The sequence below is a fragment of the Mrakia frigida genome (genome assembly GCF_051309035.1).
Source record: "Mrakia frigida strain ATCC 22029 unplaced genomic scaffold BDY24scaffold_3, whole genome shotgun sequence".
NCBI classification, from domain to species: domain Eukaryota; kingdom Fungi; phylum Basidiomycota; class Tremellomycetes; order Cystofilobasidiales; family Mrakiaceae; genus Mrakia; species Mrakia frigida.
In genome coordinates, this window is record NW_027481278.1 from 518563 (window position 1) to 545534 (window position 26972).

The 26972-nt window shown below is 54.8% G+C and overlaps 10 protein-coding genes across 10 annotated transcripts; 3 read left to right on the forward strand and 7 right to left on the reverse strand.

The window, feature by feature from the left end:
* Positions 1–38: 38 nt before the first annotated feature.
* Positions 39–3969, forward strand: BDY24DRAFT_438244 (uncharacterized protein; the record flags this gene model as incomplete). The annotated part of the gene is made up of 20 exons (XM_076644344.1): positions 39–71; positions 492–697; positions 819–861; positions 928–968; positions 1096–1120; positions 1190–1323; positions 1402–1447; positions 1507–1550; positions 1632–1731; positions 1820–1948; positions 2039–2152; positions 2227–2431; positions 2496–2573; positions 2648–2703; positions 2803–2863; positions 2932–2954; positions 3023–3182; positions 3270–3357; positions 3423–3538; positions 3726–3969. 20 exons carry the CDS (start codon positions 39–41, stop codon positions 3848–3850), a joined length of 1827 nt encoding a protein of 608 aa, XP_076500301.1. The 3' UTR covers positions 3851–3969.
* A 93-nt stretch (positions 3970–4062) lies between these two features.
* Positions 4063–7220, reverse strand: BDY24DRAFT_376808 (uncharacterized protein). The gene is made up of 18 exons (XM_076638701.1): positions 7198–7220; positions 7114–7128; positions 6951–6972; positions 6756–6819; positions 6507–6656; positions 6411–6437; positions 6211–6306; positions 6047–6124; positions 5736–5964; positions 5581–5643; positions 5373–5486; positions 5117–5296; positions 4916–5049; positions 4759–4840; positions 4611–4677; positions 4518–4527; positions 4368–4449; positions 4063–4285 (listed from the first exon to the last, which is right to left on the reverse strand). The coding sequence occupies exons 1-18, from the start codon at positions 7198–7200 to the stop codon at positions 4226–4228; spliced, it is 1476 nt and encodes a 491-aa protein (XP_076500302.1). The 5' UTR covers positions 7201–7220; the 3' UTR covers positions 4063–4225.
* Positions 7221–7482: 262 nt separating this feature from the next.
* Positions 7483–8714, forward strand: BDY24DRAFT_376813 (uncharacterized protein). Its single transcript, XM_076638702.1, has 5 exons — positions 7483–7861; positions 7999–8032; positions 8130–8238; positions 8324–8445; positions 8518–8714. The coding sequence occupies exons 1-5, from the start codon at positions 7524–7526 to the stop codon at positions 8650–8652; spliced, it is 738 nt and encodes a 245-aa protein (XP_076500303.1). The 5' UTR covers positions 7483–7523; the 3' UTR covers positions 8653–8714.
* A 93-nt stretch (positions 8715–8807) lies between these two features.
* BDY24DRAFT_376818 (uncharacterized protein) lies at positions 8808–10559 on the reverse strand. Its single transcript, XM_076638703.1, has 7 exons — positions 10291–10559; positions 9912–10209; positions 9654–9843; positions 9567–9575; positions 9305–9494; positions 8950–9190; positions 8808–8825 (listed from the first exon to the last, which is right to left on the reverse strand). Exons 2-6 carry the CDS (start codon positions 10202–10204, stop codon positions 8997–8999), a joined length of 876 nt encoding a protein of 291 aa, XP_076500304.1. The 5' UTR covers positions 10205–10209; positions 10291–10559; the 3' UTR covers positions 8808–8825; positions 8950–8996.
* BDY24DRAFT_376819 (uncharacterized protein) lies at positions 10423–11516 on the reverse strand. Its single transcript, XM_076638704.1, has 7 exons — positions 11416–11516; positions 11301–11323; positions 11184–11233; positions 11035–11103; positions 10853–10945; positions 10592–10751; positions 10423–10492 (listed from the first exon to the last, which is right to left on the reverse strand). Exons 1-5 carry the CDS (start codon positions 11470–11472, stop codon positions 10878–10880), a joined length of 267 nt encoding a protein of 88 aa, XP_076500305.1. The 5' UTR covers positions 11473–11516; the 3' UTR covers positions 10423–10492; positions 10592–10751; positions 10853–10877.
* Positions 11517–11564: 48 nt separating this feature from the next.
* BDY24DRAFT_376820 (uncharacterized protein) lies at positions 11565–13839 on the forward strand. The gene is made up of 12 exons (XM_076638705.1): positions 11565–11798; positions 11866–11881; positions 11973–12050; positions 12151–12261; positions 12320–12559; positions 12666–12867; positions 12957–12966; positions 13027–13178; positions 13259–13281; positions 13355–13369; positions 13440–13533; positions 13621–13839. Exons 1-12 carry the CDS (start codon positions 11576–11578, stop codon positions 13777–13779), a joined length of 1323 nt encoding a protein of 440 aa, XP_076500306.1. The 5' UTR covers positions 11565–11575; the 3' UTR covers positions 13780–13839.
* A 43-nt stretch (positions 13840–13882) lies between these two features.
* On the reverse strand, positions 13883–14821 carry BDY24DRAFT_411900 (uncharacterized protein; the record flags this gene model as incomplete). Its single annotated transcript, XM_076642988.1, has 2 exons — positions 13883–14006; positions 14148–14821. 2 exons carry the CDS (start codon positions 14819–14821, stop codon positions 13883–13885), a joined length of 798 nt encoding a protein of 265 aa, XP_076500307.1.
* A 1209-nt stretch (positions 14822–16030) lies between these two features.
* Positions 16031–18245, reverse strand: BDY24DRAFT_376825 (PapD-like protein). The gene is made up of 6 exons (XM_076638706.1): positions 18138–18245; positions 17968–18062; positions 17551–17608; positions 17142–17257; positions 16896–17036; positions 16031–16771 (listed from the first exon to the last, which is right to left on the reverse strand). The coding sequence occupies exons 1-6, from the start codon at positions 18178–18180 to the stop codon at positions 16268–16270; spliced, it is 957 nt and encodes a 318-aa protein (XP_076500308.1). The 5' UTR covers positions 18181–18245; the 3' UTR covers positions 16031–16267.
* A 261-nt stretch (positions 18246–18506) lies between these two features.
* Positions 18507–21603, reverse strand: BDY24DRAFT_438251 (bZIP transcription factor). The gene is made up of 4 exons (XM_076644345.1): positions 21489–21603; positions 20195–21386; positions 19996–20089; positions 18507–19815 (listed from the first exon to the last, which is right to left on the reverse strand). Exons 1-4 carry the CDS (start codon positions 21576–21578, stop codon positions 18645–18647), a joined length of 2547 nt encoding a protein of 848 aa, XP_076500309.1. The 5' UTR covers positions 21579–21603; the 3' UTR covers positions 18507–18644.
* A 98-nt stretch (positions 21604–21701) lies between these two features.
* VNX1 (calcium/hydrogen antiporter) lies at positions 21702–26089 on the reverse strand (the record flags this gene model as incomplete). The annotated part of the gene is made up of 9 exons (XM_076644042.1): positions 21702–22127; positions 22199–22312; positions 22394–22510; positions 22584–22731; positions 22803–23499; positions 23582–23764; positions 23836–24789; positions 24844–25440; positions 25535–26089. The coding sequence occupies 9 exons, from the start codon at positions 26087–26089 to the stop codon at positions 21959–21961; spliced, it is 3534 nt and encodes a 1177-aa protein (XP_076500310.1). The 3' UTR covers positions 21702–21958.
* Between the last annotated feature and the right edge of the window lie 883 nt (positions 26090–26972).

A 26972-nucleotide genomic window follows, 5' to 3' on the forward strand; every position in this document is an offset into this window, starting at 1 on the left:
AGCACTGACGCGATTGGGGAAGGGAGGACAGGTCAGAAATGCCAGCTCTGAAGATCGAGAGACAGCGATTTGTGAGTCACCTTCTCGCTCTCTCTTATCAAAAGGGTCCGAAATCTCTCCAAGAGCCGAATAGTTACGTAACCTCACTCGTCCTTGGTCCCCTATTCTCGCCGGCTTCGTCCTGGTCCGGCAGTCGAAACCCAAAACGCGTTCAATCGTCCATCTCGACTGGGCGTTCTCCTTTCTTCTCTCAACCACCACCATCCCTCGCCACCCATCTATCAACTACAGTGAGTACTGACTCTTCTTCTTATACTGCCAGCACTCACCGGTACCCCCATCCGCTCGTACCGACGTCTCTCAACCCCTTCTCTTTCTTCTCGTCCATTCCCTTTCTCCCTCCGATTCTGCACCGCCCCGAAACCTCTCTCTCTTTCCTCAGAGACGAGTTGCTGATTCCATTCCTTGTCCTTCTCCTTCGTTCTTTATAGATGACCGACATCATCAACCCGTCTCTGTCTTCTCACTCTACGAGAGACGATGGCTCTGCTTCGACCCACCTTCACCGAAGCCATTCCGATGGATCTTCTCCTCTCGTACTAGGATCCGACGCTTCAACAACCAATCCAGGAATCACCAAGATACACTCAGCTAACGCTTCTTGGGGCAAGAGGACCGTTTGGGTCATCCTCATTCTGTATGTCTGCCGGTCTTTCGCCCTCAACGCTCCCGTTCCATCTCACGTCCCTTTTCTTGCTGTCACCCACTGACTTGCTCCTCTCCCTCCGTTTCGTCGTCTTCCCTCTCTCTTTCATCAGTCTTGGATGTCTCATCTTCATCGGCTCACTGGAGAACATGTCGGTTCGTTCTTTCTCTCCCTCGATTCGCCGCGTCGACTTCGTTGCACTGACGAAACTCGTTGTTCAGAACCCCCAATTCGCCTTCAGTGCCTCAATATTCCTTGATGGGTATCAAACGAGGATATCTAACGCTGTCTACATCATCTGATAACCTTCTTCGTTCCTGCTCGTGTAGGAGAGATTCGAACCGAACCGCTGGCTGTCGCTGACCTTTGTCTTTCCTTGCCCTCCTCAGCTACGTCTTCGCAGCCATCACGCCCGTAAGTTTTGCTTCCACAAAAAAATAACGTTGTATATCGGCTGATTATCTTTCTTTTGTTCACCAACAGATCTACTACGCCAAGTTCTCAGACCGTGTCGGACGAGGCGAAGCGCTCAGCGTCGCTTTTGTCTTTTACTTCCTCGGATTGATATTGATGGGCAGCGCTAGGCACAGCCCGCAGGTATCAGCTGGAGACGTGCTGTGAGTTCGGGCCTTCTCTACTTGCATCGTTTGGCGAAGCAGATGTCCTAATTTCTTCGCCTTTCTCTTTCTTCGAAGTCGATACATTGGGCACGCAGGAGTTTCGGTCCTTCCTGCTATCCTTGTGAGTTCAGCTTAGTTGCTACTACTGCCTCTCGTATTTCTGAACTTTTTTTTCTACAGATCGCCGACATTACTACGCTCAGGTTCCGAGGACTGGCTCTCAGGTGAGCTCGATTTCGACGCGTCGTTCGATCGGCTTGTTGATCAAATCCTCTCCCTTTTTATATTTTTATCTTCGCCTCCAGCCTCACTTCACTTCTCCCACTCATCAACACGTTCCTCTGGCCGCCCATGGTGACTGGACTCGGACAGACGAACACCTGGCGATTCGGATTCTTCACCTTCGTCAGTCTTTCGTCGTCGCTTCAGCAACCCACTCTCTCTCGTTCACTTCTGATACCTTCGGCTCCTTCTTGTTTCTTTCGAAACACAGGCTATTATCCTCCCTTTCTTCGTCCTTCCCATCGTCGCTCTCGTCGTGATGGCTCAACGCAAATGGTCGAAGGGAGAGGTGGTTTCGTCTTCCTCCACGAGTCTCGCCGGCAGGGTTGCTGCGCTCGACGTAAATATATAGGCCGAGCTCTGAAAACTTCCATAAGCCCACCTGTCTCTGATACTTCCTTCATCTTTCCGTTCTTTCGTTCTCTTCCAGCTCCTCGGATTGTCCATCCTCACCGTTTCCGTCGCGTTCATCATCGTCGCGGCCTACTTCGGCAGGATTTCATACGGTCAGAAGACGAGTACCTCTTGGGACTCTCCTACGGTGGTAAGCAGTTCTCCTTTGGGTCGATCTGAGTCTCGAGACTGACGCTTTCCTGCCCTTCCGTCGTTTTCGTTCAGATCGTCCTGCTCGTCCTCGGACTTCTGCTCTTCCCCGCCTTTGTTCTGTTCGAGCTCAAGTGGAAGAAGTCCCCAGTCTCTTACGCTCGTCTCTTCCAGAGCAAGATCGTTCTTGCCATCCTCGCCGTCGCTTTCTTCCAACAATTCGCCTTGTTGGTCTCGGTCGACTATCAGTTCATGGCTCACTGCGAGTTGTTTTGCTTCCGTCAAGACGGGAAGAGCTCACCGGTAGCAAATCGCTGATCCCTGCGACCCCTCTTTATCTGCAGATGTCTCTCGAGCTTCTCCTCAAAGACTCGGCAGCGCGTCCGCTTTTTATCTGAGGGACGCTCTCAGGATGACCAGTTGTTAGTCGTCCTCCACTCTCCAACGCGCCGGGGCCTCTTCATACTGACTTGGATACTTCTATTCATTCGAACAGATGGTGCTGCCGTCGTTGCTGGAGTCACGATGCTTCTCACCAGGAGATCGAGCAAAGTTTGTCTTTCTCCCTTCGACCCTCCTCGCGTCCTTCCTTTCTCACCGTCGACTGCTGTTGAACTGACTTGCAAACGTTTATTTGGACCTCTACTCCAGTGGCTTCTTGTGGCCGGACTCGTCGTACAGCTCGTCGGAACGGGGATCATGATCCGAAGAGGTTCGTCGCGTCGCGTCCTGCAGTCCCTTCCTCGCTCCTTTGTTTGACTGATACTCTTTCTTCAACAGGTGGCGCTGTTGATAAAGCCGAAGTATGTAGGCTCGTTTCTCCATATCCCTCGTCTTGACCGAATGCTGATCGACTGCCCTTCTCTCTCAGTTCATCGTCTGCCAAATCATTCAGGGAATCGGAGCGGGATTTGCCCACCTCGCTATCATCGTCGCAGCTCAAGCTTCAGTTATCCACGTCGACGTAGCGTCCATTACAGCCTTCGTGTTCCTCCTTGGATTCCTTGGAGAATATATCGGATCCTCCATCGGTCCGTCTCATCCCCCTTCGTTCTCCTTCTCTCTCCCTTCGTCCGCATTCTCCTCACGATGTTCTCTTCGTTTCTCGTTGACGACAGGAATCGAAGTCTGGTACAAACGTCTTCTAAGTATTCTCGGAACTCAATTCCCCGACAAGACCACCGCCGAGCTCATCAACGAGATCCGGTGAGCGTTTCTTTTCCTCCTTTCCTTTCCGACCTTCGCTGACAGGTTCGCCTCTTCCTCACCAGATCTTGGCCCTATGGTAGCGGCTACGGATACCCGAGTGCCGATCCCATGGCAGACGCGCTCAAAGCTGCGTTCAAGACCGTCTCCGTTCGACTTTGCATCATCTCGACTTGCCTCAGTCAGTTCTTCGCCCTTCTTTCATCTCTTTCCTCTTTGTCCCGCTCTCCTCCCATTTCATCTGTTTAACGCTCCTCTGCTCCATTCATTTTCAACGTCTCTCCTCCCGTTCATCTGACTCTCCTTCCCTCGCACCGCGTCGTCGCTGACCTTCCCTTCTCCTTTCTTTCTCTCCCAACCCTCCTCAGCCATCATCCCCATCGCCATTGCGTTCTTTTTCGTCCAAACCATCGAGCTCGGAAGCACTCAGAACGCCGTCGATCATCAAACCCTCGACGGAAAGACCGAGCGAGTCGAGGAAACTCAAGTCTAGGCTCTCGAGAGGGGAGAGTTTCGTCGTTTGCTGGCCTCGGTTTATTTTTTCTTCCTACGCTTACGTAGTGGATTTGCTTCTTTTCTAACGATATATTTTAACGACCAGTTTCTCTCCGAGATTGAAGACTGGGAGAACGATAGGGAGGGGAGAGAGACAGAGCCTCGACGCGTCGACGCGTCGATCTTGCTTTCCTCCGACGATCTTGACGATTCGGGAAGGAAGATAGACGTGTATCGTTCATCAAGAAGAAGGACTAAAAGAATCGAGAAGGAAGCAAAGGTACGTAGAAGTAAGGAAAATAGAAGCGGATCGAGCACGTCAAGAACATAAAACGAAGAGCGAAAAAGAGGAAGAAAGAGAGGAGTTGATGGATTATCGTCGAGCGCTCTCGTCCTTGGAGTCGTAGGAGGTGTCGATGGCTCCGAGGAGGAGCTACGCAGGATGCAAAGACAAACAAGAAAAAGTCAGTTCGAGAAAGAACGATAAGGAGAAAGGGAAGGAGGCAGCGATTCACCTTCGTGAGCCAGAGCTCGGGTGAGAGGTCGATGCCGGTTGTCCTCTTCATCTCCTCCGATTCGTTCTCGTAGTTGGAGCAACTAGAAAGAACAAATTGAGCTGGTCAGATGACGAAGAACGAGTGCGAAGGGGAGAAACGAAGGCTCACACATCGACGACTGAAGACGACGGGGAGGGAAGAACGAAGTCAGAACGAGGAAGAGAACGAAGTGTGAGATAGAGTGAGTAGAGTTGGACTCACGGTTTCCGACCTGAGGAGAAGTGTCGAGGGTACCGAGGAACGCCTTGGCCTTCTGATCGTTACCGACCTGGCGACGCGAAGAAGGAATCGAGGTCAGTCCGTGGGAGGAAGGAGAACTCGAAGAAGCGAAGGGAAACTGCTGGCTCACCTGGGCAAACATGAACGAAACTGCATCTGATCCGTAGCGAGAGTTTCGAAGCTCGTTGCTGGCGTTGGTGACGACCTTGAAGCTGATCGAAGAAGGAAAGGAGAACGCGGGAGTCAGCACGACGCGTCGAGAAAGAAGAAGCAAAATTCGTACTCACATGTGATCGGGAGCCTCTCCAGCAGGAGTTCCGTCAGTGATGGAAACAATCAACACGGGTTTTCGAAGAGAACCGTTTCGAGCAGGTCCAAGCACGGCGGGCTGGAGGATTTTCTGATCGAGCGACGTTCCGAGCTTTTGAGGACAGGAAACGGCGATCAGTAGAGAATTCGGCTCGAAAAAGGGAGGATTGAAAGCTTACAGGGGTGAGTCCAGAGAACTGGACTTGGGTCAGCAGCTGAGTGACGGCCTGCTCGTTGGTGACGTTGTTCCCTTCGACCCTTGAGTTCAAGAATCGAATGCTGATTCCATCGGCGTCGAACAGGGATGCGGCGAAAGCGACCTTCTGGAGGACGAGTCGGAGCTCGACGATTCGGTCTCCCTGAAAGAGAAAAAGGGACGAAACGAAGTCAGTTCGACGCACACTTCTCGACGAACGGAGAAAGCGGGCAACTTACGTTCTCCTCGAAAGCCATCGATCCACTGTCATCACAAAGGATCCACATGTCGAAGAGAGCAAGCTTGGCGAGATCGTAGGCAATCTCCTTGGGGATGCGCCACTCAGAGGAGATCTGCAGGATGGGGAGGGAGAAAGACGATCAGCGACGCGTCGAAACGAAACGCACCGACATCGCTTCAACTAAATGTCACGAAGATTGAACGTACCTTCTCGATGGCTCCAGACTGAACGACTCGTTGAGCGAGCTGATCAACGCTTCCAGGAGGGTACTGCGAAAAGAAACGAAAGGTGACGAGGTCTGAACGCGTCTCTCCTTTTTCTCCCTCGCTTCACCTCTTCTATCTGAAAACTCGAAACTCACGAACGACCCGATGTTCTGGTTCTGAACAGCCTGGTTAAGAATCTGAGCGATGACCTGAGGGTTGGTGGTTCCTCCTCCCTGTCCTTGCTGAGGCTGTTGTCCGTAGGCACCTCCTCCTTGCTGCTGCTGGCCGTAGGGAGGTTGCTGTCCGTATGATTGCTGACCACCTTGCTGCTGACCGTACTGACCTTGAGGGGGCTGCTGGCCGTACTGCTGGGAAGGAGGAGCACTGGGAAAGAACGAGACGAGACGCGTCGGTCAGCCCGACGAAAAGGTCCGAGAGCGAGCGAGGAAGGGGAGACGAGACGAACCCGTAAGAGGACTGCTGTTGTTGGCCGTACTGACCTCCTCCGGGAGCTGAGCCAGGAGGAGCAGAGTATTGGTTGCCGCTGGGGAGAACGAAGAGGGAAGAAGAATCGACCGGAAGCTTAGAAGTCGGATGTTCAAGCTCATCCTTTGAGCTGAAGGAACTCACGAGGGTCGTCCCCCAGGCACAGGAGGAGCTCCATAGGGAGACGCTCCACCCTGAGCACCGTACTGTCCTTGACCTTGAGGAGGAGGAGCGCCGTAGCTGGAGATTTGACGGAGAAAGAACGGAGCGAGGGGGGCGGTGGTCAATCAACGTGCTCGTCGTGCTCCTGCTCGTGAGATGCGAAACCAGACTTCCAAACTCACCTTTGTTGTCCCTGAGGAGCACCGTAGCTGAGAGAAGAGGGATATTCAAAGATCAGCGCTCTTTCGAAGGAGAGAGGAAGCAAAAGGTCGACTCACGATTGCTGCTGTTGACCTCCCTGAGGAGCTCCTCCGTAGTAGGAAGAGGCGGCACCTCCCTGCTGGCCTCCAGGTGCTCCGTACTGACCCTGAGGGGGTTGCTGGCCGTACTGTTGCTGCTGAGGAGGAGCTCCGTAGGCGGGTTGTTGACTTGGACGAAGGTGAAGGGGAGGGAGATCAAAGGGGAAGGGGAGCGTCAGCTTCGTCTTTTGAGCTGGCAGAGAGACGCAGGATGGTGAACGAGCTCACCCGTAGTTTCCCTGAGGAGCTCCATAGGCTGGTTGTTGTTGGCCCTGAGGCTTAGCTCCGGCACCTGGAGGAAGAGAGCAAAACGGAGGAGGGAAGGGAGGGAGGGAAGGTGATGAGCTGTGTTCGACCTTCGAGCTTTGTCGTTGTTGATGTTCGTTCATAAGAGCCATAATCTCAAGAAGGAGATGAGCTCACTAGCGGCGGCGGCGGCTGCGATCTATGATTCCGTCGAAAAAAAAAAACGAAAGCGAGAGTCAGTCAGAGTGGGTGGGGAAGCCGGAGGGAAGAACAAAGGAAGGGAGGGAGGAGATGGGAAGAAGGAGGCGTGTGTAGAACGGATCCGGGCTGGAAAGCTCACTTTGGCTGCGAAAGACTGAAAGAAGAAAAACATGTGTCAGCCAGGGAGCTGTAGGAGACCTATAGGACGAGGTTTTGAGCTCACCATGTTTGTAGAGAAGGTGGAAGTTGGGAGGGAAGGAAGGAGTGACAACCGTTCGAGAGGCCGACTCCGCTGTGCAGCGAGAAAGAACGAGTCGGATGCTTTCTTGAGTAGTTTTTTAGAAAATTACAGTGTCGCTTGGGGGTAGGAGATGGAAAACCTTAGCGACAGCTGATCAACTAAGGAAAATTTCCTAGGGGAGACGTCGAAGCGACGAGCCGATGACGTCGCTCGCTTTCTCCTCCACGAGCTCACCTCGCTTCTCTCCTTTCTCTTCTTCCTTCCTAACCCTCACCCTCACCCTCGTCCAAATCGACTTCTATCCAGTCATGGCCCACCCTCCTCTCCCCAGTCGACGACCCGTCCCTCCTACTCCCTCTGAACCTGTCAAAACGCTCTATCAGGAATCCATCGAGCTCCAGGATCTCTCCTCCTCTTCCTTCCCTCCAGAGACCTCAGTTTCGGACGATACCATCTCCCTCTGGGCGTACACGACCGCAGGAGGACTCGTATTCCTCAGCTTCCCTCTCCTCTTCTTCCCTAGGCTCGTCTTCTTCCTTCTGGGCAGTCTCGAGCTGAATGGGCAAGGGACGGGGAAGAGGAGGGAGGTCGTGGGCGATGGGCTGACGGGGTTGGAGAGCTTCCTCTGCCAGCAACTTGGGATTTTGTGAGTGTCGTACCTCTGAGTTAGAAGTGGATCAGTTCACAGATGGAGCTCGAGAAGCGAGGATCTTCAGAACAGGTGTAGAAGGAACTCAAAGCTGATCGTCTCCGCCTTCCTCGCTTCGACCCCCAATCTCGTAGGATGTGGACGCTTGCCTTCTTGATCTTACTCCTCGTTCGTCCTCTGTATCGCTGCCATTATGTCTCTCTGTCGCATGTCATTCTCAGCTGAGACTCTGCTCCTTGTTTTCTGCCCTCTTCCTTCCTCTCAGACCGCGCCTCCCCCTCCTCACGTCGACGCTCCTTCCCCGACGTCGTTCCCAAAGTCCAACAAACCGTCCAGATCCATCTCAGCTTTTCACTCCAAGAGACCTACAACTGGTTCGTCAAAGCTCATGATTTCGCTCGACTGCCACCGAGCTCAGACTGACCTTCGTTTCCGCGTCGCCTTCCTCCCCCTTCTCAGTCTTCGTCCTCACCCCAGCCTTCCTCATCTCCTCAGCAACTTCCTATTACACCTCCCTCGGCTCCCTGTCCGTCTTCTTCTCTGTCGTCACAGCCGTCATCGGTCTCTGGGGTTGCTGGGTGGTCAGTCTTGTCCTCTCTCGACTCGACCCGCTCGCTCGAAGCTGACCTCTCCTTCTTTGCGTGACGTTGCAGTGCATGTTCAACGACGAGCCAGGACACTTTAGCAAGACTACTGGGTCAGATAAGAGGACGAGTGGATTCCCGTTCAAGAATCGAAACGACGCCGACGAGATCAAAAAGAGGTTCAGGGAGGGAGGGTCAAAGTAGGCTGTTGATCCGAGAGAGAGAGGGGATATCTATGATAACGATCTAAACATATGCCACCTGTTCGTCCTACATTTCCAACGCGTCTTCCTGCCCTCGCTGAGTCGAATTTTCCGCCTCGAACGTGTCGACGCGTCCAAATTCAAGATGATGAGATTGCCTATCTTTCCCCTCCCCTATGAAGGTTCAATGGAAGGAAGCGAGACCATTATCAGAAGAGAGTTAAGGTTATAAGAGGGGAAAGTAGGTAGGGCGTCGTTCTCAAAGTGAGGAAGAAAAGGGCCAACAAGAAGGACAAACCAAAACAAAAAGACGACGCGACGGAATGAATGCTTCTCGCCCTCCTTTCAGAACCAGCTCAGCCTAGCTACATCGACGGCTTTACCATCCCAATCCAACGCCTTCTCTCCGAAACCCAAACACTCCTCGAACAAGAACCTCGCGACCTCTTCCCTCGAGATGCATTTGGGTTTCCAGAGCTTCTCTTCCGCGGCGTAGGCTGGGACGGTGGAGGTCGTGAGGAGGGAGGGGTTGCCGGTTACTGAATACAAGCAAAGGATAAGCGAATAAATGGTCAGTATGAATAGAAAGGTCTGATCACGAGGAAGAAGAACGAATGCGATGAGGAAGACGCGTCGAGAGAAAGGGAACTCACGCCAACCAGGCCGAACGATGGTGACTCTGGAGAGCGAGAAAGGATTGCCGGGGTTCTTGACCTGAGGAAGAAGAGAATCGAGAAGAGCGAGTGGGAGGATGGCGTCGGAGGGGGCTGGGTTGGGAGCTGGAAGGGGGTGAGGACCGTGGAGGGAGGCGAGGTGGAGGAGGTGTTCGAGTCCGTCTTTGTCCTGCGAAAAAAGGAAAGTCAGCGAGAGAGTTGAACGAAGGCATGGAACTTCGAAAAGGGAATGAAGACGGACGTCGTGAGCCTAAGGAAGAACATAAGAAGAAAACGAGGGGGGTCAGCTCAGGTCGAGAGGAGAGGCGAGAAGACGAGCTGAACGAACCTGTTTTAGCAACCATCCGTAGAGAGATCTGAAGGCGATAGGCAACCTCTTGTGAGCCTCAGGTCCCAATCCAGTCGAACTGAGTCCGATGAGCTTGGGATCAGCTCCTGGGGTTGAGGCGATAACCGAGAGGACGTTGAGAAGTGAGAGAGTGCACAGATTGGCTACGGGAAGGGTTACCCCCCCGAGTCTGCAGGGAGAAAAGAAAGAAGCGTCAGAGAGGGCGATAGAGGAGAGAGTGAAGAGATCAAATCTCACCCAATCCCAAACCCAGGGGCGTCCATAGGAGTTCCAATGGTGAAGACGACCGCGTCGCAGCTCTTCGCTCCAGCTTCGACCCAAGCTCGTTCGACGTCGTCTCGGACGAGAGCGTCTCCTTTGACGATCTTGACTCTTCCGGTGGCGATGTGAGGGAAGAGGGCATCGGTTTCAGGGAGGTCTCGTCGAAGGAGGAGGGTGAGAGTGGTGTTGGAGGAGGAGGGCTCGGAGAGGAGAAGTCGAGCGAGATGGTGTCCGATGTTTCGAGAGGCGCCGAGAAGGAGGAGCTGCATCTTTTGTGTAAGAAGAGAAGTGTCGAATCAGTTGAGCGAGGTGGGTGGAAGTTGGGAGAGAATAGGGAGGAGAGACGGGGACGGATCTTAAAAAGTATCGGACGGAGAGTGTTCGGCTTGACGACGCGTGGAACGAGCCCGACGGGGTTGCGGGTGCTTTTTCTCGTTCCTCCATAAGAAGTCCTCCGACCCCGAAGGGCCACTAGAGCGAGGTAGAGGCTTCTGAGTGACGTGTTGGTTCTGAAGCTTAAAGAGGAGGAGAAAAGAGAAGAGCGAAGGGTGCATCGTCTGAAGTGAGGAGAGAAAGAAGAAGACGCGTCGGTCAGTGAGTCAGGTTTCAAGGAAACATACGAGCAGAAGAAGGAGGTAAGATTTGGATCAACTTACAAAATCGTAACATAGAGAAAAGGTTTCGGTTCTCGTCCTCAAGAGTAGGAAGCGAAAAAGAAGCGAGGCGAGACGACGAGCCCGGGCATCGCTTCTGGATTCCCACGGCAGCTTGAGTGTGTCGACCTGTTGAAGGGCATAGAATGGGCCAGGATATCTTCTGTCCGAAAAAAGGGGAAACGATGAGATCGTGGCCGTCGAGAACAAACGAAACGAAAGAAGGCGAGAAGGGGAGAGGAGAGGAAGGATGCCCGAGCTCACCAGAATCTCTTCGCTCGGAATCGCCTCAGTCTTGCGGAGGGTAGGTCCTGCGAAGATGTCGATACTTGGCGAGGGAAATCAGAGCGAGAGTTTCTGCCATATCAATCAAGGAGGAGGACGAAAGGAGGTCAGGGAGTGAGAATCGGGGAGAGTAGGCGAGGAGGAAGAGGACGTCGACGAACCTTTCCGAACGTGCTCTGCAAGATCGAGCTTCTTCTTGATCTCCTCTAGATCTTTAAGATCCGAGTTCTCTGTTCGAGTTTGACCAGGGGGGGAAGAGGAGGAGTGAGGGGGGTCGCAAGGCGTCGAGGGAGGGGAGGGCTGAGCTCACTTCTGAAACTGGTTCGCACTCGCAGAGCGAACTGGTACGAAGGATCGGGGCTAAGAGCCAGAGAAAAGAAGAACGTGAGCTTCAAAGGTGTGCTGAGAGTGACTAGAGAGGGCTCACTAGTCTGGAGCCAGCCGAAGAAGCTGAAAGGGCAGGCAGAACGAGGAGGGAAGGAACGTCGGGTGAGCTCGAGCTGGTAGTTGGAAGAGGAAGAGAGCGAAGGTCGTTCGCTCACCTGTTTGTAGATCCCAATCCCTCGTTGTCTGAGCTGAGCTCTGTCTAGCGATGCCATAGCGCTGTTCGATATTGTGAAAAAAAGCCTAAAGAAGACGTGGCCGTCGATGATGAACTCAGCGAAAGAGACCTCCTTCGAAGCTGACTTCCAACGCCTTCGTATGAACGTCCTCTCATTTCTCGAGCGAAGGAAGCTCTTCCTCATCCCACTCGCCTGTGTATTCATCCTACTCCTCCTCGCCTCAAGATTCTCGAATCAAGATGGATCGTCTTGGCCAGCTTCCCTTCGATCCTCGTCCTCAACGGCGCTCTCGACCTCTTCAGGCTCGAACGTCATTTCGTTCGCCTTCATCACCTACGGACTTGATAGCGCGAAGGAGGCCGGTGAGTTGTCGGAATATGTATACACACGCGTGACTAGTTTAACCTTAAATCCGTTCTTGCTTTGCAGCTGTGACGGTGAAGAGGTGAGTCGGAAAAGAAGGAAGGAAGGAGAGGTGTTGAGCTTCGTCAAGCTGACCTCCCTTCCTCCCTTTGTGCTCTCTCTCTCTGTTCTAGTCTCCTCATGCATATCTCGCGACCGTTGGAGATACACATCCTTGCTAGTGATGATGCTGCGACGTACCTAGAGGCTCGGTGAGTTCACAACGTCTTTCTTCTTCGTTCACGTTCCTCTCGCTCGCGTCCATCTATGTAGTTCTTCTCACTCACCCTCTTCCTCTCCTCACGCCCCTAGACTCGCCCTCGTCCACCGCCCTGCTCACAACGTTAAGGTTGTCTTCTACGTTCGACCGGAAAGGGATCTCGCTGCTCGAATCGACAGGGAAGGGCAGATGTGGTCGATTCAGTCAGTCTTCGCGTCCCCCGAGTCGCCCTCTCAAGTGACCGTCTGACCCCCGAATCAGTCACTCTTACGTCGGTGGGCTCATGAAGCTCTTCCTTCACGAGGCTCTTCCTCCTTCAGTCCACCGAATCCTCTTCGCAGACACCGACGGACTCTTCATCGTCGATCCAGCACTTCTTTGGGACCAGATCTTCCCTCAGTTCTCCCCGACAACCATGCTCGCCTTCCCTTACCACCCTGAAGCTCCCCTAGATGATGCCTGGCATGGTGCGACTCGCATATGTAGCTGCATCATGGCTGCGTGAGTTCTCAACGCGTCCCTCTCCCCGGGCTCTTCTTCCTCTCCGATCTGCGTCTCAGGCGCTAATCGACATCTTGTTCCGTTCACTCGGCTGTCTCCTACGCAGTGATCTCGATCGGATGCGAGAGGTCCGGTTCATGGGAAGCCGATACTACGCGGACGAAGTGGACTCGATGGGGAGAGTCGTTCGACCTGTCGGTTCTGCCATCTGGAAGGGAACCTATACGACTGGGGAATCAGGGAAGATCGAGGATAACGTCGGAGGAGATCAAGGGTTCTTTTATCCCATCAAACAGGTTCATCCCGAGGTGAGTTGCTCTGCTTTCTTTGTCGAAAGGAAGACGCGTCGAGCTCTTCACTGATTCTAACTCTTCTTCTCTCGCCCGTTCCTCTTCAGATGTTCATGGGTTCGTCATCTCGCCCGAAAAGCTCCTTTTACCATCGAAGCTGACCGTTTTGCCTCTCAGATCTTCCACTCTCTTGGGAGATCACTTCTTGCACTCGAACTTTCTTCGAGATCGGTCTGGACATCAGCGATGGACGCGACGATACAACGGAAGCGGAGGCCATCGCTGTTTCTAAGGGTCATACGGGGAATCCAGAAGAGGAGAAGAGCCTTGTGAGTTGACCTCGACGCGCCTTTATCTCTCGTTTCCGTCGATGCGCCGACTGACTGCGTCGTCTGCGTTTTCTTTCCAGATCGTCCCTTCCTTCTTGCACTTGTACGCTCATCCTCTCCCCTTGTCTTTGAATGAGTTCACTCACTGATATCTCTTGCTTCTCGCTCCTCTTCAGCAATTGCAAAGACGTGTGAGCGAAGAAGAGAGAGAAGCGAACGCGACGCGTCGAACCTGACTTTCCTGCTCTTCCCTCCTCTCAGCGACAACATCTTCGTCTGGCCAGGCTGGGAAGACCCCACCGACGACTGGGCTAAACGCTGGGGACCTACTGTTCTGCATTACGCTCGATACAAGGCTCGTCGATCCGCCTTCGTCTCTCGTCTCTCTTTCCCTCTCCGCGTCTCGGATCTGACCAGCAACGTTTCTTCTCGATTCTCTCAGTGGATTTGGCTCAACCGAGCTCCAAAAGGAAGCACCACCATGTCCGTCTCTCGAGCTAGCGATCTTCGTTTCGCCGACGAGATCTGGTTCGAGGAGAACGGAATGCCTGACCCTCCTCGACACGAGAGACCGAAGAATGATGGACTACATCCACTTTGAGGGGAGTGTAGAGATGCGGACTGTCTTTTGGACTAGTATTTATGACTTTCTTGTGCTCGAGCTGAGTTGGAGAGAGAGCAGAAGCGAGAGGGAGACGCATTGATCAAGCTTCCTCAACCGTCGTGGCTGCCTTTCCCTTTCCCTTCGACGACTTGGCTTCCTCCCGAGCCTTCTTGACGGCAGCTAGACGAGCTTTAAGAGCTGCTACACGATCGAGTCCATCCTCCCTGGATAGAGCGGAAACGCAGGCAAACGAGAAGAAAGAGAAGGGAAGAAGGAGGAAAAGAGGTGAGCTTCGTTCAAAACACCTTCGCACTCCGCCTTCAGATCCAAACTTTCTCGACCTGAAGAGGGAAAAGTTGACTCACTGAGCCCTCTCCTCGTCCTCCAACCGAGACATAATCTCCTCCTTCTCCTCCAGCTCCTTCTTCCGCCTGATCGCACCCGCATCCTCCTCGACGACCTCCTCCTCCTTCTCGTCGGGGTTCTTCAAACGAACTGGCTCGGCGGCGTAGGTAGCTCTTGATCTGGCATTGTCGGAAGGGGAAGGAGGTGCTGCTGTTGTTTGGGAGGTGGGTTCGGGCGCTGAAGCTTGTTGAGAGACGATGGAGGAGAGGAAGGAGTCGAACTCGTCGTCGACGGTCGTTGCAGGAGGGGGAGGAGGAGGAGCTGAAGCTGAGCTTGAAGCAACTGGTTTCGAGGTGGATGGCTTGGATGGCTGCTCGTCTTCCTCTTCAGACTCTTCGGGATCTTGAGAGAGGGCGAGGAGAGTCTTCGAAGGATCCGAGAAGAAGCCTTCGGGGACGCCTGAGCTCGTTTTGGGAGGACCCTCGACTCCGACCTTCCTCTTCTTCCCTTCACCTCCATCTCCAGCGGTAGAGGTCCTCTTCTTATCGGCAGCTCTGGCGGCTGTCTTCTCCTCGAGTTTGGCGGCTGCTCGAACGGCGGATGGTCGGATCGGTTTGGACGAAGCTGAGGAGGAAGAGGCTGTCGACATGGTGGCCGCCTTTCGAGCTCGGAGAAGTGCACGAGCGTCGGACATTTTTGAGGAGAATAGAGGGGAAGGGTAAGGGAGTGAGAGGAGAAGGAAGGAGTGGTAAGGGATTGTGGATTGGAGGTTTGGGTGCTGGGAGGAGATGGACGGTGAGAGGAAGGGAGGAGGAAGGAAAGTTGAGCTCGTTTCCGTTCCCTTTCTCGCTCCCTTCCTTTCTGCTTCCAACAGCCATAGTCGACGAAACCCTACCTTCTCTAGTCTCCCCAGACGAATCGCAGTCGTATCTCCCTTCCCTCTTCATCCTTCAATCTCAAAAATGGAACGCGTCTTCTCTCCTCGAATCTCTCAACGAGCTCACGATCTCGCTCCTCCTCGCCTCCTTCCTTCCTTTCCCTCCTCTTCCCATGGAGCTAAAACTGCACATCCTCTCCTTCGCCATCACCCGCTACATACTCTCGAGCGAGCCTAGCTTTCATCGAAATGGCGTCGGAGCTTCTCTTCTCTACCAGGCCGTGGAGGTCGTTGCGTTGGAGTCGACCGGCGGCTCATGGGTCGACTGTTTTGCAAGAAGGTGTGTTCCTTCCCTCCTTCCATCTTGATCCTGATACACGTTTGTCTTCTCTTCGTACAGTGATCTGACCCCTTTCTTACAGCCCTCCTTTGGATCCAGTAGGAGAGCTCCTCAGCGCAAGGTTGAACGCTTTCCTCTCGCTCGTCGCTGCAATCAGGCCTCCTTCGACCTCTTGGATCTGCCCCTCAAAAAACCTCTTCTCCGCCCGATTCCACTTCCACATCAAAGGTCCCACCTCCTCACCATCAGCACTCTCGCCTAACGAGTTAAAGTTCGCTCGGTTCCTTCACATCTCGTCGTCGCGTCGGATCAGTGATTCAACCAAACTAACCAACCAGTTCTCCCTCGTCCATTCTTTCTTCCTCTGTTCTTCTTGGACTTTCGTACACCTCCGCTAGATACGACGTCTCTCGATTATGCACGACCTGCGGTTGACGGCTCTCTCGTACCCCTGCTCCTGCGAGTCGAAGGCAAAGGCGTCCCCTCGACGCGTCTTCTCTTTCCCCTTCGCTTTTCTTCGTCCGAGATCGAAAACGCTCGGGTTTGTTTGGTTTACGAGTCTCTGGAGCGTTTTCGTTGTGATTCGTGATTTTTGTCTGAACTTTGAGAACTCAGTGGACGAGGGAGGGGAAACGAGGATGGAAAGCACCGACGCGTCGTCGATTCGACGCGAGCCGATCAGAGGGTTTGAAGAGAAGAGACTCATTATACGAAAACCAAGAGCGAGCTAGCGAGATCAAGAAGACTAACGAAACGTGGAAAGGAGAGGGAAAAAAAAGAGAGAGAAAGAAAGAAAGAAAAAAGAAAGAGAACGAGAAAGCGAGCAAAAAGAGTCAAGAACCGACCGACCTAGACGAACGAACGAACGAACGATCAAAGTCAAGTCAAAACCGAAACAGCGAGGCGAACCACATACAGACCTATTAGAAGAAGATATAAGTCATCACAAACACGCCCAAGCACAACGCGGCCACGACCTCCACCGGCACGCCTTGTCCAACTGCCTCCTTCACCTTCGTCTCCACCCCAGCTCCGTCTGCTCCTCCCTCGGAAACGCCTCCCCCCCTCTTCCTCAGCCCAGCGATCAACGTAGGGTTGGTGGTAGCGTTGGCGAGCTTCTCCTTGAGCTGGTGGATCTCCTCCTTCAACTTCTCGACTTCCGACTTTGGGCTCGACGAGTTCGAGACGGCGATGACGGGGGCGACGAGAGGGGATGGGGACGAGGTGGGTGGGAGACCAGTGCCTGATGCGAGGTTCCTGTCTGAGGAGGTGGTGTTGGTTCCGTTGGTGGGAGGGAAGGAGGAGACGAACTGGGAAGGAGGGGTAGGCTCGGAGGAGGAGGTGGGGAGGGTGGTATCGGCTTGGTGGAATTGGGTGGAGGTGTTGGTAGGGGTCGTAGGGGAGGCGCCGTTGACGTTGGTGTTGGGCTGATGAATCAGAAAGGAAGGAAGGAGAGGAGGAGAAAAGGTCAGCGCTGGGTTGAGCTGTTGAGCTCGACCGAAGGGAAGGAAAGAAGAGACGCGAAGAAAGCAAGGAGAGGCGAAAACTCACCGATCCATCAATCAAAGTCGACTTGTCCATATCCTCCTGGGTGATAGCGTGTCTCTCTCCGTCGGTGTTGGCGTCGAGGTAGGCGCAACGGATCTTCTGCTCGTGGATCTTGGACCGTCCTTCCTTCTCGATCGAGCTCCACTGGGTTGGTTTCAAAACGAAGAAGAGGACGAGACGGTCAGCTTTTCTCTTTCACGTAGAGAGGAAGAGTAAAAAAGAGAGAGAGAAAGGAGGAGGAGAACTGACGATATCCTGCAAGGTGAGGGTCTCCTTGTCGGAGGAGATGGTCGCTGACTGAACGAGGAACTTGTCCTTGCACTTGACTCCGGCGGGAGGATCCTCCTTCATGGGCTGCAAGAGAACTGCGAGAAACAAAGAAGATGAGCAGAGAGGAGGAAAGTCAGCTTCGAGAGAGAAGGAGGAAAGTCGGCTGGCGGCAATGAAGGAGGAAAGGAGGAGAGGAGGAGGAGCGAGGTGAGGCGTTTCTCGAGCGCGGTCTTGTCCTCCTTCCTGCTTCCTGCTTCCTCTCTGAGAGCAGCTCAGCATAGAGAGCTCCTCGAGAGATCAAACCAGCACATACACTCTCCATCCCTCTCGAGAAACCCAACGAACGAACTCCAACGAAGGAAAGGAAGGGAAGGGAAGCTGAACTGACCTGACACCTCGACCTTCTCTCCAGGCTCGATTCGTCCAGAGTTGGGTCGAACGCAGTACTGAAAACGGACCAACGAGGATATATATAAAAAGGTCAGCTATATGCTCTCATCATCTCTGGTAACGATCTGCTGCTAGAAACGAGGAGCAGCGCGGAGTTGAACGAGACGAGAGAGGCAAGCTCCTTCCCCTCCCTTGCCTTCCTTCTCTCCTTCCTTCCTTCCCTCCCTCTTCTCGTTCAAAACTACTCCTTCATCCAGCACCATCCCCTTCCTCCACCTCGTGTTTCCCTCTCGACAAAAGCAAAAAGAAAAGAAAGCGACTCGCTGCTCGACGAAGCTCGCCACCTCGTCCCATCGCCAGCACCTCCCTCCCTCCTTCTCCTCTCCCTGCCTCGTTTCTCTCTCCGACCACTCACCTGTTTCGGCGCCGTCGTCTTAACCTTGAAAGCCACGCTCTCCGCGTTAGGGTTGCTGATAACGAGGATCTTCTTTACGAGTTGGGTGAGGGGACCTAAGGTACGAAAGAAAGGGAGATGAGCGAACGAACGATCCCAGAGAGAAACCACACAGACGCTCGAGAACTCACGAGCGAAAGCGAGTTGAGCAGAGGGGGAGAGGTCGACGCTCATTTTGGGGAGGGAGGAGGAGGAAGGGTTGAAGGAGATTTGGGGGAGGGAGGGAGGGTGGGTGAGGGTTGGGAGGGGAGGTGAGACGAGCAAAGAGGGACCGAGGGCGGAGCAGAAGAGGGATCGATCGCGAGGGGGTCGAGGGAAAGTGACGAAGAGGAAGGGAAAATATACACAGACTGGTTGAGTTGTTAGTATAACGAACAGCTTCTAGAAGTTGTATCTTTTCTACGAGAGAGAGCCTTTTTAAAAAATGGAAGGAGAGAGCGCTCCCCGACAAGACGCGTCTCTTCCTCTTCCCTCATTTTCGTGCTCCTGCGAGAAAAAGGCAAGGAAAAACAAAGGGTCGTTCGTGTCGTTAAAAAAGAGAAAAAAAGAGAGCGTATACCACAACTTGAACGTAAGAAAAACTCGAACCAAACCAAACCACCTCTCGCTCGAAACCCCCAAACGCGTCCCCTCCCTCCTCACACACTCCCCCCCATCTTCGCCAACAGCGCCTTCAACAGATCTACCACCTCCTTGTTCTCCCCTCCTCCCACTCCCCCAGCACCAGCAACACTCGTCGCAACGCTCGCCAGCTCCTCCAACCCTCCCGCTCCTCCTCCCGCTCCCTCCTCCGTTCCTCCTGCTCCTCCTGCCGATGCTGCTGCGGGTGTAGGCAAACCGACGAGTCCAAGCGGCGGCGAAGGGATCGGAACATCCCTGATCGGTAGGTAGAGATCCGAATCTTCGTCCTCGTCTCCTTCGTCTCCCTCTCCCTCTTCCTCTTCTTCATCGTCGTCGTCGTCCGAGTTGTCGTCGTCCTCGGAATCCGACCCGTCCTCCTCGTGATCCGACGAGGGATCCTGCTCGTTTCCAACGACGGTAGATCCAACGACGAGCTCCCTAGGTCCAGCGAAAACGAGTCCTTCCTGCCCTCCTGAACCCGACGCGACGACGGCACCGGCAACGAGTTTCGCCAACCTCCTCCTCTCCTCCTCCTCGTCAAACTCCCGTTCCCTCCTCTGCTCCTCCGCCAACCTCTGCTGCTCCTCCTCCGTCTCAGGTTCAGGAACCACGCTCGTACTGCCACTCCTGCTCCTCCCACTCCCACTCCCACCATCCGCACTAGCGGTCGTGCTTCTGCTCCTGCTCCTCCTCCTCCTCGGCTCCTCGAGCGGCAACCCCAACTTGACGTTCTTGATGTTCCTCCGTCTCAACGCAGAGTTCTCTCGATCCCTCGCCTTCTTCCGGAGCTGAGCGGCTTGGTCCTCTGGGTAGTCCGAGTCGCTGTCCTCCTCCTCTCTGTCGTCCTCGTCGTGGTCGTCGGTTTCGATCGCTGAGCCTTCGGATTCCTCTTCGGAGAAGTCGAGTTCATCGATGTCTTCTCCTCCGTTCACGGCGGGAGCGGGAGTGGTAGCGGTCGTAGAGGACGAAGGTTCGGGTCGAGCTGAAGCTGAAGGAGTCGTCGATTTGACGTTGGCTTTCCCCTTGCCTTTCGATTTCGACGACGACGACTTGGATTTGGACATGGGAGTGGTAGGAGGGAGGTGAGCGAAGGGGTGGATGGGTGGAGGGGAGAGGGCCTGGGCTGGGTCGTAGATGTTGGGGGTTGGACGAGGGGGTGGAGGGAGGTTGAGTTTGAGGGAGTGGATCCTTTTGAGCGAGGGACGAGAGAGAGAGAGAGAGAGAGAGAGAGCGGGGAGAGGGTCAGTTTAGGGAAGAGTAGGAAAGGAAGGAAACAAAGGAAAGGAGTGGAGAGTTAGTGGAAGAAAGGGCAGAAGAAGGAAGAAGGAAGAGGGAGAGGGAGACGAGACGAGACGAATGAAAACTCACTCGTTCCTCGCCGCCGCCAACTGTTTCCTGAGCGATTCGTTCTCCTTCTCAAGGTTCGTCACATGGTTCTTGGCTTTCACTCTCGACTCCAGAGCTACCCCCCGCCCCCCCCCCCGCACACACACCCAAAACCACAGAACAAAACGGAAAGTCAGCTCCCTCTCTCTCGGTTCCGACGCGTCTTTCCCATCCCACTCACCAGTAGCCTTGTTCCTCGCCCTCCTCCTCTCCAACGCCTCCTCCCTCGTCAACTTCTCCCTCTTCGTCCCTCCTCGTCCTCCTCCAGGCGTGGACGCCGTCTTGGGGGTCGCTCGAGCTGCTTCAGCGTCGACGCGAACCCTCCTCTTCCTCGACCTCTTGGGAGGAGGGTTGTTGTTGGTCGTTGAGCTTCCGCCGTCCTCGTCCTCGTCGTCGTCGATGGTTCCTCCTCCTTCTCCTCCTCCTCCGTTGATGCTCCCTCCGGCGTCGTTGTCGTTGTCGGCTTCCTCGACGGTCTCCTTCTCCTTGCCCTTGCGAGATCGTTTCGGAGGTCGTTTCGACGTCGACGTCCCTGCTGCTGCTCCTCCTCTTGGGGTCGAGGTAGATTCGTCTCCCGAGTCGTGCTGCTGGTTGCTGCTATTGGAGAGGGTTCCATCCTCGTTGAGTTGGTTAAAAAAATCGGTCCTGTTGGATCCCGATCCACTGGCGTGAGCGTTCGACGACGAGAGAGGACGTTGAGGAGCGGAAGCGTAGGTGAGGGTGTTCTCGTCCGGGAACGACGAGGGCGTGAAGACGTAGTTCGGGGTAGGTAGATGTCCTGAGGGAGTGTTGGTAGAAGAAGGAGGGAAGTAGGAAGGATCCTCGTCTTCGCCTTCTTCTTGAATCGGCCACCACCAGTCGAGTTGGTTCTCCTCCCCTCCTCCTCCTCCTCCTGCTGCTGTTCCTCCTACTCCTCCCAGACCATCTCCACCTGCTCCTGCTCCTGAAAGCATAGCGTCCATTCCTCCTCCACCACCACTGCTGCTACTCGCTCCTACTCCTATGAACCCTCCTCCCAGTCCCCATCCAGCTGATTGATCTCCTTGATTGAGAGCCGAGAAGAACGAAGGATCCAGTCCCGCCCAAGCTGCCTGTTGAAGTTGAACGAGCTGATCGTCCACCTGAGGAGGTCGAGAAGGTCTTCCAGATCTCGTCTTCACGGGAGCGAGCGTTGGATCCGGTAAAGGAGGTTGAGGGAGGAGAGAGAGGATCGAGAGCAGGTTCGGTTGCAGGAGGAGCGCGTTGAGCGTTTGCTGGTTGAACGAACTATTAGGAGGGAGGGATTGGTCGTGGTGCAGAGATTCGGAGGTGGAAGTGGAGGAGGAGAGGTTGGGAGCGTTGGCTTGGAGAGCGGCGATAAGGGTTTCCATCCCCTGCGAAGAGGAGAGGAGGGAGGGTCAGCTCACGCAAAGGGAGGGAAGGAGCAAAGCGCGAGCTCGAACGAACGAAGGAAGGAAGGAGAGACAGACACTCACTCTCCAGTCTGCGTTTTGCTGGTTGGCTTGCATGTTGGCGTTGACGGAGGACCGCAAAGCAGCAGCTGCCAGCTCCTCCAAGGGATTCATGGGAGGAAGGAGGAAGGAGGAGAAGATGGAGGTGGAAGGAGGAAAGCGTGTCCGACTTTGAGGGACTCGTGTACATTCCGTTTCGTCCCTCTTTTAATTTTATTCTTTCAAAGCGAATGCTGGCGTAAAACGAAGCTTGTGTATCGTGAGGTAGAAGAGAGAATGTGCAAGAGAGAAAGAGAGAGAGAGAAAAGCGTATCGTAATAAGTAAGGAGAGAAAAAGCGAGCGAGGCGTTGGGATCATTAGGAGCGAGAGGGAGGGCGTGAAGTAAAGCATAAGCAGCGAAGCGGAGCGTAAAAGCAAGCGAGAGAGAGAGAGAGAGCGTAGTAGTATGAACAAAGAGAGAAGCAGAAACCTAGCACCTTCCAACAGGACCGATCTAGTAGGCCCAGAGACCTTTGAACCCGGCTCGAACCCTTTCGATGGTCGAGAGCGCGTCCATTCCTCCCGTGAGGGAGCTGAAATCGAGGGATCCCATGAGAGGCCAAGAAGTTTCTTCGGGAGTGGGGTCGGGAGCGAAGTAGAATCCGGCGAGGAGGACGAGGTAGCTGTCGATAGAGAAAGGGAGAGGTCAGCGAGAGGGAGAGAACGACCAAGGCCAAGTGGAACGAAGACTCACGCAAGGATGAGGATGGATCCTCTGTGGTAGTTGGATCGAGCTTCGATGTAGGTGTAGGTGAGGAGGAAGATGGAGAAGATGATGGCAATGCAGTCGTATTGAGGGAAGATGAGCCTGAGAAGAGATCGAACGAACGAACGGAGAGGTCAGTCGTCGAGTCAAAGTCGCGTCGGGTTCGAACAAACGCAAACTCACGTGAAGGTATCGAAGACCTCTCCCATCTTGCTCGGGTCGTAAAGAGCAGAGAAGGCAACCATGGCGGGGATCTGAAGCAGGCAGACCTGAAGGGCGTAGGCGGATCCGATCTCCATGCTGAGAGAGGACGGGAAAGGAAAGAGGTCAGTCTCCTCGTCGTCGTGAAGCGAAGAAAGAAGAAAGGGCCCACGAAAGGGCGATGTTTCCATTCAGAGCGAAGGACATGGCGTTCATGAACTCGGTGGTGTTGGGAACGAGAGCGAAGATGGTGATTCCGAGGAACTTTTCGTCGATTCCCGATCCCTCGAGGACGACGTCGACGACATCGACGAGGATCTCTGTAAACGACGAGGAAGGAGGTTGAGTCAGCTTCGAGGGATCGGAAGTAAGTAAGAGAGCTTAGACGAACCAGCGATGATGGCGTAGAGAACTGTGCACGAGAGCAAGACGGTCGCAGAAACGAATCGACTCCAGGAGGGACCGTCGTGTCCTCCGTGCTCCTCCTCCTCCTGAGCGGCCTGAGCGACTGGTGCTGACGAAGGACGAGGCTTCTGAGCCGAGTTGATCGTCTGCTGGTGTCGAAGGGCTGTGACGGTGGCGGCTGTGACTGCTCGAGTGAAGTCTTCCGAGGTGAGGGATCCGGGAAGGTCCAAAGTGGGCATCGTCGACGATCCTCCGTCCCGTTGAACGTAGCTCTCGATGAAGGGAGTGAGGCTTCCAGCTGGAGGGACGACTCCTCCTGATCCGGTGGAATGGATGCTCGACGTCATCGCTTGAGGGTTGGGCTCCTTGGATCCTCGTCGACTCGGTTCGGGACGAGGTTGAGCGCCTGAGGGAGGGAGAGGTTGTCGCTCGTGAGGAAGAGGGAAGTAGGAGGATGGTCGAGAGAGGAGTCCCATTCCGGGGATGTTGTTGGTGGTAGGAAGATAGTCTCGAACCTCCTTCGCGATGTTGCCGGGCGTGAGGCGGTTGTGGATCGAAGCTCGATGAGCAGGGTGAAGAGCTCCGGTGGTGGCGAGTTCGGGCTGATTGAGGAGTTGCTGAGGGTTCTGCCAGATCTGGGAAGCGTGGGTCCGAAGGGAGAACCAGAGACCGATGAGGTAAGACTGAGAGAAGGAAAGTGGAAGAAGAAGGGAAGTCAGTTCGAGAGGAGAGAGAGAGTCGACGAGAGGGAGAGGAAGAACGAACGAAGAGGAGAACTCCAGCACAGAAGTACATGAGGTGCTTGACCGAGTCCTGGTAGAAGGGATCCTTCGCTGGGTCGGGATGAGAGTATCGACAGCTCTGACACATCCAAGGTTGTCGACCGACGGGCTCTCTCGAAGGGAAACCAACAGGCGCGTCGGGGCATCCGGTGCAGCTGAGCTCGAACTGGAACGAGAAAGGGAGAATGTAATCAGCTTCGAGCAAAGATAGATTCTAGACGAGGAGTTAGTACTCACGGATCCATAAGCTTGGTAGAACAACGTAGGCGTGAGCGTTCCGATGATGGCCATGATGAGCATCGTGCTCGTAACACCAGCGCTCTTCGCGTTGAACTTCTGCTCCTTCCTCCTGAACGCTCCACTCAGCATACTCATCCCTGGCATGACCAGCACTCCAGCCAACAGACTACCGACGATCGATCCTTCGACGAGTCGTCCCTTCCCCTGCATGAGAGCGATGGAGTAGAGGAGGATCTCGATGATGGATCCGAACGTCGCGTTGATGACGGCTCCCATTCCGATGGACGACTGAGCGCTGATGGAGGCGACGGCCATTCCGATGAAGTAGGAGAGAGGGATGACGGAGGCGATGGAGAGGGTGAAGATGAAGACTCTGGACGAGATGAGGTTGAAGAGAGGTCCGAGGTCTCGATGTTCCGAGAGAGGGAGGAGGACCCAAGCGTCGAAGATGACGAAGAAGACGAGTGGGAGGAGGTTGATGAAGAAGATGTTGACTCCTCCGACGGTGTACTTGAAGTATTGGGTTCCAGCAGCTCGGTAGGTGCAGAGGAGAACGGTCGAGCGAGGTCCTCCAGTCGGCGCGGCTTGTCCAGGTCTCAACCTCTCCCTCTTGAGCGCCGACGTCGCTTCCTCTCCCTCGGGCGTCGACGACTTGTCTGGGACGACGATGGTAGGAGCGGGACGGAATCCGAGAGCGAGGGGACGAGTGTAGAGGTGTTGAAGGAGGACCCAGACGAGCTTGGCCATCGGGATCGTAACGACGAGTCCCCAGCAGAGGACGCAGACGGAAAGCATCAACGGTGCGATGACGAGGAAGAAGAGAGGCCAGTAGGCGATTCGTCCGAGCCACCTCTTGAGAGTGGGCTTGCTTCCTTGAGCGTCGACCGACGAGAGAAGTTTGTATCCTCCGCTGTTGGTGGCTCCGTACGACTGTCCTCGACGAAGGGAGACCTTTCCCTTTCCGACCTGAGTAGCTTCGGGAGCGAATCCGACGGTAGAACGAACTCGACCGTGTCCGTTAGATCCGGTTCTGAGGAGGGAGTCTCGTTCGGTGGGAGGGGAAGCTCGAATGGTGAACTGCGACGACGAGGTTGGCGGCCTCGAATCCTCGGGCTCGTCGTGAGCTGATCGAAGAGGAGTGACTCGATCCGACTCCTCAGCAGCGTCGTAGGGAGACGTAGGCTTGATGGTTCCAGCCGAAGACTCGGCAGAGTCGCTCGCCTCCCTCCTGAGCGATCCGGTCGCGTCTGGCTCGACTTCCTCGTCTTCTTCCTCCTCGTCCGACCCGAGCTTCCCTTCTCCCTCAACGTACTTCCCGAACGGCCATCCGATGTACCATGCGAGACCTCCGACGAGACTGCTGTACCTTCCTCCTCCTCCTTCGACGATCCAGATGACGGCGGCGAGAACGAAGAAGATGATTGAGAGCCACCATCCGAAGAGGAGGACCCAGAGGAGGTTTCCGGGGAGGAGATGACGTTGAGCTGCTGCTGAGGGGATGGAGTGGAGAGCTGTTTCGGCGTTTCGAGTGACGGATCGAGATTTCTTGTAGAGAGCAGGCTTCCAAATGGGGAGTCCGAAGGGGTGCTCGATGTTGATGGCCTGAAAGGAGAGACAAGAGAGAGCTCGTCAGTCCCCGCTCTCTGAAGCTTCTACACTGAGCTTGGGATAAAGAGTAAAGAGTAGGCCAACTTACATCCTGTCGATCCTTCAACGTCAACTCCACGTCGTCCTCGTCTACGTCCTCTTCCTCCTCGTCCTCGTCGAGATCCGCGTCGTCCTCGTCTTCGTCGAGTCGCTCCTCCTCTCGAATCGGCTCCCTCAGCAAGCTGCCAGCGACGCTTCCCTCGAAGGGGTCCTGAAGATCCCCAGCTCCAACGGTCGACCCGCTTCCATGCTTCGCCGAGTTGGCGTCGTCGTCGTCGTGCTCCTCTTCTCCTCCAGCGACGCTTCCAGCTTCCGACCTCGACCTGAGCGAATCCTCGTATCCTGCGATCGAAGGAGCGAGCGAAGGCTGGATGTAAGGTGACTGAGCTGGGTTCGAGAAGTATCCATCGACCGACGAGTCCCTCTGGTTGGTAGTAGAGAGGACGCTGTCTCTCTCCCTTGTTCGACTTCGGCTGACCCTCCTGTCGGCGGCGTGTCCTCCTCCTCCTCCAGTAGTAGGTCCAGCTCCAGGAGTGGTAGGGGCTTGGAAGCCTGCCTCGTAGTAGGAGAGCTGTTTCCCGGCAGCGATTCGTCTCTCCTTCATCCTCCTCCTGACGAGCTCTTCTCCTCGATCTCGAACCTGGACCTCGTCGTCGCCGTCTCCGTCCTCGGCGTTCCTGAGGTTTCGTTTGGATGCAGCTCTGGAGGCTGACCTGGGACGAGTTCCTCCGGCGGTGAGAGAGGCTCCTTGCTCGGCAGGCTGTCGAGATGCTGAACGAAGTTGGGCTCGAGAGGAGACGGGAGGATGAGGAGAGGGAGGGATGGGCGTGTGGGCGTTCTGAGCTTCGTCCTCGTCCGACGTCGAACCTCCTCCTCCTCCTTCTGACGAACCCGTCCAGGAGGCGGACATATCTTGCTGCGACGGATGTTGAGATCTTGGTCCCATTTCGTGAGTTGAAGAGAGACGGTTCGAAGAGGGAGAGTTAGGGGGAAGAGGAAGGAGAGACGACGATGCTGTTGATCCGCGGAGACGAGCGTCGAGATGTCTCGGTTGCTGTTGGGTGGGAGACGGAGGAGGAGGAGGTCGACCTCTGCCCAGAGAATTGAAAGTAGGAGGAGGAGAGTTGGCTGAAGGTTGGTACGAGCCAGCTGGAGGGACAGAGATCCTGCGAGAGGGAGAGGAGGGAGTCGAAGTCGAAGGAGGAGGAAGGGTCGTTCCTGGAGCTGCTGGACTGGAGGAAGACGAGGCTGATGCTACGTGAGGAGATGCTGCTCGTTTGACGGTGGGAGTTGGAGAGGAAGGTCCTGTGGGTGTCGAAGGTCTCTCTGCCATCGAGAAAGCGAGGGCGCTAGGGTTGAAAACCTGAAGGAGAGAGGGGAGGAAGAGGAGGTCGAGGTGAGAGGGGAAGGGACAGAGCTCAACTCGAATTGAGTTCCTTTGAATCGGCACGAGCTCACGACTTTTGATAATTTTCAAGGCAAACGTT

Bases quoted from the DNA above. Each gene is read 5' to 3' on its own strand.
- BDY24DRAFT_376808 (XM_076638701.1), bottom strand. The intron at 6,125-6,210 runs GTGAGTTCCTTC...CGTTCTCCCCAG, and splicing joins GTGCCTGGGGGACGACCCTC to CGGCAACCAATACTCTGCTC. The intron at 4,678-4,758 runs GTGAGCCAGCAG...TCGCGTCGCCAG, and splicing joins TTTCGTTCATGTTTGCCCAG to GTCGGTAACGATCAGAAGGC.
- BDY24DRAFT_376813 (XM_076638702.1), top strand. From the start codon at position 7,524: ATGGCCCACCCTCCTCTCCCCAGTCGACGACCCGTCCCTCCTACTCCC. The intron at 8,239-8,323 runs GTTCGTCAAAGC...CCCCCTTCTCAG, and splicing joins CTCCAAGAGACCTACAACTG to TCTTCGTCCTCACCCCAGCC. The intron at 8,446-8,517 runs GTCAGTCTTGTC...GTGACGTTGCAG, and splicing joins GTCTCTGGGGTTGCTGGGTG to TGCATGTTCAACGACGAGCC.
- BDY24DRAFT_376818 (XM_076638703.1), bottom strand. From the start codon at position 10,204: ATGCAGCTCCTCCTTCTCGGCGCCTCTCGAAACATCGGACACCATCTC. The intron at 9,844-9,911 runs GTGAGATTTGAT...TTCTCCCTGCAG, and splicing joins GCCCCTGGGTTTGGGATTGG to ACTCGGGGGGGTAACCCTTC. The intron at 9,191-9,304 runs GTGAGTTCCCTT...GCTTGTATTCAG, and splicing joins CATCGTTCGGCCTGGTTGGC to TAACCGGCAACCCCTCCCTC.
- BDY24DRAFT_376819 (XM_076638704.1), bottom strand. From the start codon at position 11,472: ATGGCATCGCTAGACAGAGCTCAGCTCAGACAACGAGGGATTGGGATC. The intron at 11,324-11,415 runs GTGAGCGAACGA...CTGCCCTTTCAG, and splicing joins GGATTGGGATCTACAAACAG to CTTCTTCGGCTGGCTCCAGA. The intron at 10,946-11,034 runs GTTCGTCGACGT...TTGATATGGCAG, and splicing joins TGCAGAGCACGTTCGGAAAG to AAACTCTCGCTCTGATTTCC.
- BDY24DRAFT_376820 (XM_076638705.1), top strand. From the start codon at position 11,576: ATGAACGTCCTCTCATTTCTCGAGCGAAGGAAGCTCTTCCTCATCCCA. The intron at 12,051-12,150 runs GTGAGTTCACAA...TCACGCCCCTAG, and splicing joins GCGACGTACCTAGAGGCTCG to ACTCGCCCTCGTCCACCGCC. The intron at 13,534-13,620 runs GCTCGTCGATCC...CGATTCTCTCAG, and splicing joins TGCATTACGCTCGATACAAG to TGGATTTGGCTCAACCGAGC.
- BDY24DRAFT_376825 (XM_076638706.1), bottom strand. From the start codon at position 18,180: ATGAGCGTCGACCTCTCCCCCTCTGCTCAACTCGCTTTCGCTC. The intron at 18,063-18,137 runs GTGAGTTCTCGA...TTCGTACCTTAG, and splicing joins TGCTCAACTCGCTTTCGCTC to GTCCCCTCACCCAACTCGTA. The intron at 16,772-16,895 runs GTGAGTTTTCGC...CTGATTCATCAG, and splicing joins CGACTTTGATTGATGGATCG to CCCAACACCAACGTCAACGG.
- BDY24DRAFT_438251 (XM_076644345.1), bottom strand. From the start codon at position 21,578: ATGAATCCCTTGGAGGAGCTGGCAGCTGCTGCTTTGCGGTCCTCCGTC. The intron at 20,090-20,194 runs GTGAGTGGGATG...GGCGGGGGGTAG, and splicing joins GGCGAGGAACAAGGCTACTG to CTCTGGAGTCGAGAGTGAAA. The intron at 19,816-19,995 runs GTGAGTTTTCAT...CTCGCTCAAAAG, and splicing joins TTGGCGGCGGCGAGGAACGA to GATCCACTCCCTCAAACTCA.